Source organism: Nansenia antarctica (assembly GCF_963989245.1).
Source record: "Nansenia antarctica genome assembly, contig: SCAFFOLD_538, whole genome shotgun sequence".
Classification (NCBI taxonomy): Eukaryota; Metazoa; Chordata; class Actinopteri; order Argentiniformes; family Microstomatidae; genus Nansenia; species Nansenia antarctica.
In genome coordinates this window covers 8879-20000 of record NW_027662610.1, presented here as the reverse complement: position 1 = coordinate 20000, position 11122 = coordinate 8879, and the positions used below count along the sequence as shown (strand labels likewise).

Below are 11122 nucleotides of genomic sequence, written 5' to 3'. Positions count from 1 at the left end.
AACATCCACACTAGAGAACCCCCCTGTCATAATAACATCCACACTAGAGAACCCCCTGCTGTCATAATAACATCCACACTAGAGAACCCCCTTGTCATAATAACATCCACACTAGAGAACCCCCTGCTGTCATAATAACATCCACACTAGAGAACCCCCTGCTGTCATAATAACATCCACACTAGAGACCCCCCTGCTGTCATAATAACATCCACACTAGAGAACCCCCTGTCATAATAACATCCACACTAGAGAACCCCGCTGTCATAATAACATCCACACTAGAGACCCCCCGCTGTCATAATAACATCCACACTAGAGAACCCCCTTGTCATAATAACATCCACACTAGAGAACCCCGCTGTCATAATAACATCCACACTAGAGAACCCCCTTGTCATAATAACATCCACACTAGAGAACCCCGCTGTCATAATAACATCCACACTAGAGAACCCCCTTGTCATAATAACATCCACACTAGAGAACCCCCTTGTCATAATAACATCCACACTAGAGAACCCCGCTGTCATAATAACATCCACACTAGAGAACCCCCTTGTCATAATAACATCCACACTAGAGAACCCCCTTGTCATAATAACATCCACACTAGAGAACCCCCCCTGTCATAATAACATCCACACTAGAGAACCCCCTGTCATAATAACATCCACACTAGAGAACCCCCCTGTCATAATAACATCCACACTAGAGAACCCCCTGCTGTCATAATAACATCCACACTAGAGAACCCCCTGCTGTCATAATAACATCCACACTAGAGAACCCCCTTGTCATAATAACATCCACACTAGAGAACCCCCCTGTCATAATAACATCCACACTAGAGAACCCCCTGCTGTCATAATAACATCCACACTAGAGAACCCCCTTGTCATAATAACATCCACACTAGAGAACCCCCGCTGTCATAATAACATCCACACTAGAGAACCCCCGCTGTCATAATAACATCCACACTAGAGAACCCCCTGTCATAATAACATCCACACTAGAGAACCCCCTGCTGTCATAATAACATCCACACTAGAGAACCCCTGCTGTCATAATAACATCCACACTAGAGAACCCCCCTGTCATAATAACATCCACACTAGAGAACCCCCTGCTGTCATAATAACATCCACACTAGAGAACCCCCTTGTCATAATAACATCCACACTAGAGAACCCCCCTGTCATAATAACATCCACACTAGAGAACCCCCTGCTGTCATAATAACATCCACACTAGAGAACCCCCTGTCATAATAACATCCACACTAGAGAACCCCCTTGTCATAATAACATCCACACTAGAGAACCCCCTTGTCATAATAACATCCACACTAGAGAACCCCCCTGTCATAATAACAGGAGCTCAGAAGAGTCCGTGTTTATAAACGCCGGGGAGGGAATAATACACAGGCAGCCCCCCAACAGAGGCAGCCCCCCTACACAGGCAGCCCCCCTACACAGGCAGCCCCCCGACCCGCATTGTTCTCTGTCCTCTCCGCTGGACGGTGGGATGTGTGACAGCCCCCCTGTGCCTTCCTTCCCCACAACATCCTGTTTCTAGATTATTGTTCTTGTTACATGTTTGTATATAAATATTATTATATCGCTCTATCAACCATCGGTGTCTCTCTCCCTCATCCTGGACCTTCACGGTGTCCACGGTCACCACATCCACATCTCAGAGCCCTACCGTGGATCTCTACACAGAGCCGGTCCTCAACCTTGTCCCGTGATGACTGATAACATGAATGAACTGGCCGGGCGATCACAGATCACACCCGTTTGTCACAGTAGACGATCGGATCGTGCACTCTGTCTGTCCCCCCGCCGAGTACAACCGGGATTCAGATTCTTACCGGAACGCGTCTTCATTCAGTCCAACAGGGTCGGTGGGTTCGACGAGTGGTGTGTTCTAGCGGGTCGGTACGGTGTCTCCTCCACGACCAGCCTGCGGAATATACGCACACACACACGCACGCACGCACACGCACGCACACGCACACAGGCAGGCAGGCACACACACACGCACGCACACACGCGCACACACGCACACACGCACACACGCAGAGTCGCCTACCTTCCCTACTTTCACCGTTCAATCCAGACCTGCTCTGCCCATCCCGGTGCTGTGTCAGTCCAGAGCAGGAGGCGGCTCGGTTCCATAAAATAATATATCATCAGTTAATATATACTATAGTTATCTAGAGTTAATATATACTATAGTCATCTAGAGTTAATATATACTATAGTCATCTAGAGTTAATATATACTATAGTCATCTAGAGTTAATATATACTATAGTCATCTAGAGTTAATATAGTCATCTAGAGTTAATATATACTATAGTCATCTAGAGTTAATATATACTATAGTCATCTAGAGTTAATATATACTATAGTCATCTAGAGTTAATATATACTATAGTCATCTAGAGTTAATATATACTATAGTCATCTAGAGTTAATATATAGTATAGTCATCTAGAGTTAATATATACTATAGTCATCTAGAGTTAATATATACTATAGTCATCTAGAGTTAATATAGTCATCTAGAGTTAATATATACTATAGTCATCTAGAGTTAATATATACTATAGTCATCTAGAGTTAATATATACTATAGTCATCTAGAGTTAATATATACTATAGTCATCTAGAGTTAATATATACTATAGTCATCTAGAGTTAATATATACTATAGTCATCTAGAGTTAATATATACTATAGTTAATATATACTATAGTCATCTAGAGTTAATATATACTATAGTCATCTAGAGTTAATATATACTATAGTCATCTAGAGTTAATATATACTATAGTCATCTAGAGTTAATATATACTATAGTTATCTAGAGTTAATATATACTATAGTCATCTAGAGTTAATATATACTATAGTCATCTAGAGTTAATATATACTATAGTCATCTAGAGTTAATATATACTATAGTCATCTAGAGTTAATATATACTATAGTCATCTAGAGTTAATATATACTATAGTCATCTAGAGTTAATATATACTATAGTCATCTGGAGTTAATATATACTATAGTCATCTAGAGTTAATATATACTATAGTTATCTAGAGTTAATATATACTATAGTCATCTAGAGTTAATATATACTATAGTCATCTAGAGTTAATATATACTATAGTCATCTAGAGTTAATATATACTATAGTTAATATATACTATACTCATCTAGAGTTAATATATACTATAGTTAATATATACTATAGTCATCTAGAGTTAATATACTATAGTCATCTAGAGTTAATATATACTATAGTTAATATATACTATACTCATCTAGAGTTAATATATACTATAGTTATCTAGAGTTAATATATACTATAGTCATCTAGAGTTAATATATACTATAGTCATCTAGAGTTAATATATACTATAGTCATCTAGAGTTAATATATACTATAGTTAATATATACTATAGTCATCTAGAGTTAATATATACTATAGTTAATATATACTATAGTCATCTAGAGTTAATATATACTATAGTCATCTAGAGTTAATATATACTATAGTCATCTAGAGTTAATATATACTATAGTTATCTAGAGTTAATATATACTATAGTCATCTAGAGTTAATATATACTATAGTTATCTAGAGTTAATATATACTATAGTTAATATATACTATAGTTATCTAGAGTTAATATATACTATAGTTAATATATACTATAGTCATCTAGAGTTAATATATACTATAGTTAATATATACTATAGTCATCTAGAGTTAATATATACTATAGTCATCTAGAGTTAATATATACTATAGTCATCTAGAGTTAATATATACTATAGTTATCTAGAGTTAATATATACTATAGTTAATATATACTATAGTCATCTAGACTCTAGATTAAACACACTTGTGATGAAAAAGAAATAAATAATAATATTGCAACTCTGACACTTCTGAAATAGTTTACTGACAAATGTCCCATCTGACAAGGTATTACAGTGCATACGGTGTTTTGAAAAGCATGACAGTATTCATCCACCAGGATGTAATGCTGAGTGCACTTTGAATGTTCAGTTGAACAGGGGAATGTTTTTAGTGAGGGGAGAGGTCTCTCTGATTCAAGTTTGTTTCATATCATCATTAAAGCATTTTACACTGACCTTGATTGTGAGGTGTGAATCATAATGTCCTGATAAGTGGTGTTTCTACTTGATCACTCTGATTTCACTGCTTACATAACCTCAACCAGTTAACAAGAGATAATCACAGCCAACCTGAGCTCAATGTGACAGGGTCTGGTGAAAAGGTCCCCACGTAAGGCAAGGGCTTCTTTCTTTTTGACAGATTATGGAAGTGCAGATTGTAAACTTTCAAATGAGGTGTCATACATTGAAATCTAAATAGTTGAAGAAGATATGCTTATTTGAATGTTGGTACCCCTCAAACCAAATACCAGAGAATATCGTTCTGAATCTAAACAGACGCGTTTGCTACCATCGCGTTTGGTAATCACTAAACACTGACCGACAGCAGATCTGGGATCAGCAAAAGAGCTTTTATTAAATGTCCCACAATTTACATATGAGGAGATCTTCCCAATGCAGAGCACTAGTCATAGAGGAATCACATTCTGCCTGTTGGATTAGGATTCATACTCTGAGCAAAGTAAGCAAGTAAGTATAATGTCAACACAGCAATTATAACTACTAAAGCTTATGAATATGATTTTTTTTTAAATCTTAATAATTTGACAGCCTTAATATTTTATATGTATGATTCTAATACCATAAGACTCACTTCCATGCCCCTGAGACACATTTAGTAACAAAAGAAAAAAGAAAGAAAATACAGAATAAACAATAACAGCTTTTTTTGTTTGTTTAAGAACTCAACATTCTTAAGATACAATCATGAATATAAATCATTTAATTATTGAAAATGATAGTGTCGTGGATTTATTACCACACTTGTCATCATCAACTCTCTATAATTACTAGTGAGTCAGCATTTATATCAGCAAATGTAATGAAGCCTTATGTAAATGATTAACTATGTATCTAAATGTAATGAAGCCTTGTTATGTAAATGATTAACTATGTATCGAGCCTGTTATTGACTTTGGATCGGGTGGGAAACACCCCCCACCCCCCACCCCCCCTCCTCACTGGGATGACATCACGGTCAGAGACACCTCTGATTGGCTGATCTGTAGATCAGGGTGTTTAGCATCACCAGCAGGTCCAATAGAGAAGAAGGGGAACAGTCTCTCAGTGAAGGTGTGTTTATGAGTGTGGATGAGTGTCATGTCTTCAGGGTCGTAGAAGGACACCTCCCCCTTGTTGTAGTCCAGCTGTACTCTGATCCTCTGGGGTCTCCTCTTCAGAGTGATGATGTTACCCACTCCATCTCTATACTCACCGTCCCACTGTAGTATAGCCCAGATTCCATACTGTGGTGATGCATATACCACCCCCTTTCTGTCACTGGACTCTTTAACCACACCCATGATCCATCTAGGATGGTCCCCCACCTCCACCTCCCAGCTGTGCTCTCCTGAGATGAACCCCTCAGAGCCCACAACAGTTGCAGTCTTCATGAACCGTTCTGGGTTGTCAGGCAGCTGTTGCCTTGGCTCTCTACCTCTCACACTGGTCAGATCATCAGACAGAGAGAGACAGGGAGGTGCAGTGTTGGGGTCCAGAATCACAGGAGCTTCAAAACAAACACAGATGCATTCTACACATTATGCGCTGTATTATTTATGATACATATTATACATATATCACCACTTCCCCAGAGTAAACCAGGGCGAGTTATTAGGAGAGCTGGACAGGGTTGCCAGATGGGGTTGACAATTTCCAGCCTAGCCACAGTCTAAAAACCGCTGAATCCACAGAAAACCAGCCCAAAACCTATATTGTCAGAAAACCGCTAATTACTATTGGGCACAATGGGCAGGTGCCATCTCCTGCCCCCTAAACTGTATGTATGTTGCCAATGATGTTTGTAAAACATTTTTTAAAAACCTGCACATTGTGTGTAGCTACCTAGGGTGTGTGTTTTAACTTCACACATTTTGTAACTTTCAGGCACTGACATTTTGATACCGTCTAAATGCTATATATCCAACCCAACCTAAATGCTATATATCCAGAACAACCTAAATGCTTTTTTTTCCTGCCCAGTGTGATCATAAGTAGCCCTTTCTGCGGTAACCCCGCCCATCTGGCAACCCTGGAGCTGGATGGCTGGAGATAGACAAAGTGAATCTTGACACGTGTGTGTGTGTATGCGTGTGTGTGTGTGTGTGTGTGTGTGTGTGTGTGTGTGTGTGTGTGTACGTACACTACTCTACTTGGCATCTAATCACTCGTGTGTTTTGTGTGGATATCACGTGTGACCAACAGTGTGAAACAGTTTGGAGTTGTGTGCTGTGAATTGTGTTGCACCTATACGGTGGTGAACTAGTAGCATCATTTCTCTTGTCACATCCAGTCAGAAGTCTCTCTAGCATTACCTGCCAGCCCAGAGTAAAAGCACCATGGGGCTCATGTGTTGTTAATAAACCTTGGCACTTTTTATATTCTTGTCCATCTCATTTGTTACTGTGCGGAGCAAGTTGGGGCTTGCTAAACATTTGTTAATGTTGTATTTCTATGAACATATTCAGTCTATTTGATAGTTATTCTTAATCCAATTCTCATCAGTACTCACCATGCTTGACAATCCCCTGCATCTTCTCCCAGACTCTGAACTGCAGGTTGCCCAGGTGTTTGGCCACGTCTATCAGCGCTCCTGAAACCTTCTCTGGGTCTGGCAGTGTGAACTGGGCTCTGGAAGAACATTCAGGAGTCAGTGCTGCTGTGGGCTTGGGTTCAGAACCACAGAGAAGAGAGACCAGAGACAGATCACTTACCTTTTCTTACTGGCCTTGAAGTTCTGGAGAGGAGAAGTGTCATCAATGCTAGTGATGTCATCAATATCAGTCTGTGAATACATTTACAATTACTGTCTGAGAGAAGGCATCCTTACCTGCAGGAAGGAGATGTCTTCAGCTTTCAGCTCCTTCTCTAAGGCTGTGATTGTGTCTGAAAGTGATGATATCGGTCTGCTCAGTGCCTCAGTCTTCTCCTTCATCATCTGACTCTTCTGCTCCTCTTCCTCCCTCAGTGCAGCTATCCTGGCCTCCTCTTCCTCTCGTAGAAACTGGTGAAGTTCCTTAAACCCCTCCTTAATCTGTCTCTCTGTGTGCTGGGCCTGGCTCTGGAGACAGCAAGGGGAATAATATTATGATTACTGTAGTTTTACTACCATATTAAATAATACATATATATAATAATACAATACCAATTTTTACTTTAACTTTATTATTATTATTATTCAAAGTTTAGGTGAAATGTATGCAGCTCTCTTTATGATGTTGAGTTGCAGATGCATGACTATCAGTTAGATGTCAACAGCATCCAATACTGAGCAGAACAAGAGAAGACCTCATCACTGAAGACAACACGTTGCCTGACGTACACAGTACCTTAATGTGCTCTGATGTTTCATCACAGGTTTGTTTAACTTTGTTAAAGACCTCCAGCTTCTCCTGTAAGGGTTTCAGCAGTGGTGTGCCGTCAGGGCCAGCAAGGCCTTCTCTGCTGGCCTAAACATCATCAGAATATACATTTTATTTAATATATTTTTTCCACAAATATGTATTAATGATTCCCCATAGTCTATTCTCTTCATTTCATAGCTTTCCTCTTGGTTGCGCTGCTTCCAGTCTCCAATTGAGATTTGGAGGGCTGGCCTTTATGTTAGAGCTTTTATCCAATCAAAATGTGTTGCTAGGGGGCTCCCAAATCTGCCCGCCTTCACAACAGACGGTGCCGCGAATTCGACCTGTAACTTAACGTTGGAACGAGAAAACCTGTGGCGTTCCTAGTAAACCTACGTAGATGCGAGCAAAATCAACAACGGCGCCTGCTGGAAGGCTCAATCTGATGTCAGCACCCAGCACGTCTTTTGATTGGATACGCACTATTGAGATGCGTAGCAAGGTAATTTGCGTATCTTTATACCGTCTGCAATCAGCTACAATGGCGGAAGGGGGAGAAGAGGCAGATGTGGTGGCAGATCTTAAAACAACGCCATTTTCTAGAAGAACTTTCCAGGAAAAGATAGACATTATCAGAGAACGGCCAACCCCGACTCTTGCGAGCCTTTCTCAGCGGGGAAAAGGGTTTGTCCGGCACTTTCAGATCGCTAACTACGAGCGGTACCCCTGGCTCACAGGCTCCGAAAGGCACTGCAAATTGTACTGCTGGCAATGCCTGCTATTTGCAACAGATCGATCGGGTGTTTGGAGCCACACTGGTTTTGCAAACTTGAGTTGTCTAACCAAGGGAGCAACGAGACACCAAAGCACGGCTGGGCACTTACAAGCAACGGTGCTTTTGAACACCTTTGGGGACACTCGAGTGGATTTACAGCTCAACAGACTGTACAACAGAGTAATTGAAGTATTCCTGAGGAAAGAAAGGAGGATGGATTTTGTTTTCAAATGAAGTTGTTTTGGTGAGTACAAAGCATTTTATTTTTTATTTTATTTGTATATATTTTTGTCATTTTATTTCGTTATTTCATTTTATTTTCGTTTCAATATTAACGAATTAATATATAGGTAATTAAAATTCATTTTATTTTCGTTTCAATATTAACGAATTAATATATAGGTAATTAAAATGACAAATATAGGCTTATAAAATAAATGTTTGATGCGTCTGTTGCAGGTTGCAAGAGATGTGGAGATTACGTGGGTGGCGCACGTGAATCAGCTGTGCAGTAAAAGTACTCAAAGAGACTTGTTGAATTGTTTTGTCACGTTTCTTGACGATAAAAGTGCCTTTTATTTAAAAGTTTTGACAGTATCCAAGCGAAGCGATCTTAAAGATCACACTCTTCATTGTAAATGCGGATTTATTGATTAAAAATGCTTCGGAAATATTAATATAACTCTGTTGTACTTGTCTGATTATGTTAAGGTGATGCAACGCCCGGTTATACTGTGTTTCTGTCTAGTTTCTAGAGCCATGGCGTCATAATGATGGTATTAAGAGGTAGAATAATTCAGGTAGGACTGTGTCGGACATAACTGAAGGCCTAGGTGTGAAATGCACCGCCCGCCACTGGGTTTCAGAGCTGTCTGGAGTTCCTCCTGGATTGAGACAACACTTTACTGAGGACATTTCTGGACTTATTTGACAGTATCTGTTTATCACAGTTCTGTAGGAATCATTATCATAATCCTTATAGTCTGTCAGAGAAACACATTCTCTCAGCACTGCCAAAACGATATTTGTTATTTCATTTTTATCATTGTGAAGAAAACAAGACCCCATTATCTTTTCAACCAGCCTGAACGCATGAGCATAACATCAAGTGATATAGCTGTCTATCACTCACAGAATTTCAAATAGTTATCTTCATTCATTGAATAATTGTATTTATGTTTACCTTATGTTCCTGTGCAGCCTCGTCTACTGGGACACAGTCATGAGACTTGTGTTTCTTTGAGGCCTGACACACCACACAGATGGGCTGTTTATCCTCCAGACAGAAGAGCTTGAGTTTCTCACCGTGCAGACTGCACAGCACCTCAGACCCTGCCTCAGCTCTCTGACTTCTCTGCTGTAAGAAGGCCTCACACACGTTCTTTAGAGAGAGGCTAATGGGAGGGTTAGCTTTCGAGGATCTTCTCCTACAAACTGGACATTCCCGAGATTCCTTGTGTCCCCAGTATTCCAGCAGACAGGCTTTACAGAAGCTGTGGCTACATGACAGGACGACAGGATCTTTAAAGATGTCACAGCACACAGGACAGGAGAGATCCTCCTCTGGGAGAGACGATGTAGCAGCCATGTTCTCTTAATCCCAGTCCCTCTTCTCTAATAGCTTCTAAATATTACTGTAACTTTTGTTCTTCTGCTTTTAAACCAACACTTCAATAAAAAGTAAAGCTGGACGTCGAGATATTTTGATTGTAGTATTTTCTTGTAATAGTTTAGTCTTCTGCTCTTCCCTGCTGTAATCTTGCCACTGCTGTGTTGTAAGTCTGACAGAGCTGCACTTTAACTTCATCAGGTGGTTTAGGGTGTGGCTTACAGGGAACCAGGTTAGAGTGTGTGTGTGTGTGTGTGTGTGTGTGTGTGTGTGTGTGTGTGTGTATGTGTGTGTGTGTGTGTGTGTGTATGTGTGTGTGTGCGTGTGTACGTGTGTGTACTTCAGACCCTGTTGCTGCCTAGACTATAATCTCAAACAAATCTGAAACGTTTTCTTGGGGAGGGGGGTCACAGTTTGAGATATTGGGAGAGCGGGTACAGAAGACAGCTTCTTGTCTCAATGTTTAAATGCATTAATACTATGTTATAGTCAATACAAAATATATGTCTCAATGTTAAAATGCATTAATACAGTTTTATACTCAATACAAAATAAAATAATATATTTAGATGTCTTTAAAAGAACAAACTGATCAAATCACTTAAGGCCAAACTGATTGCATCACGTATTAAGCCACTATCACTATAACAATAGATCAATAGATCTTCATCAAGTAGAATACTGATGACTAGTGACCAGTCAAGACCATTGGACTCCAGGATATCCTTGAGCTCCTGCATGAGTCAGTGCATTTTTGTCTTCTGATAGCTTCTTCAGATTCAGATTCATTTATTTATTCAAGGGACAGTGCATATTAATAAAACAAAAATAAATTGTAAATACGCCAGAGTTAACCCGAAAGCTAGTTTTCATCCGCAGTCCCTATGCCATGATGTTGTATACGGCTCCCTGGAGGAAAAAAGTACATTTAAAAGATAAAATATAGGTAGACCTAGGCACAAAAAAGTAGACAGAAAACATGAAAACTAGCTTTCGGGTTAACTCTGGCGTATTTACAATTTATTTTTGTTTTATTAATATGCACTGTCCCTTGAATAAATAAATGAATCTGAATCTGAAGAAGCTATCAGAAGACAAAAATGCACTGACTCATGCAGGAGCTCAAGGATATCCTGGAGTCCAATGGTCTTGACTGGTCACTAGTCATCAGTATTCTA

General features: G+C 39.6%; 1 protein-coding gene across 1 annotated transcript; it reads right to left on the bottom strand.

Annotated features, from left to right (window-relative positions):
- Positions 1–5175: 5175 nt before the first annotated feature.
- Positions 5176–9923, bottom strand: LOC308175549 (E3 ubiquitin-protein ligase TRIM35-like; the record flags this gene model as incomplete). Its single annotated transcript, XM_080551196.1, has 6 exons — positions 5176–5726; positions 6729–6847; positions 6931–6953; positions 7047–7277; positions 7546–7641; positions 9519–9923. 6 exons carry the CDS (start codon positions 9921–9923, stop codon positions 5176–5178), a joined length of 1425 nt encoding a protein of 474 aa, XP_080407322.1.
- Positions 9924–11122: the final 1199 nt, after the last annotated feature.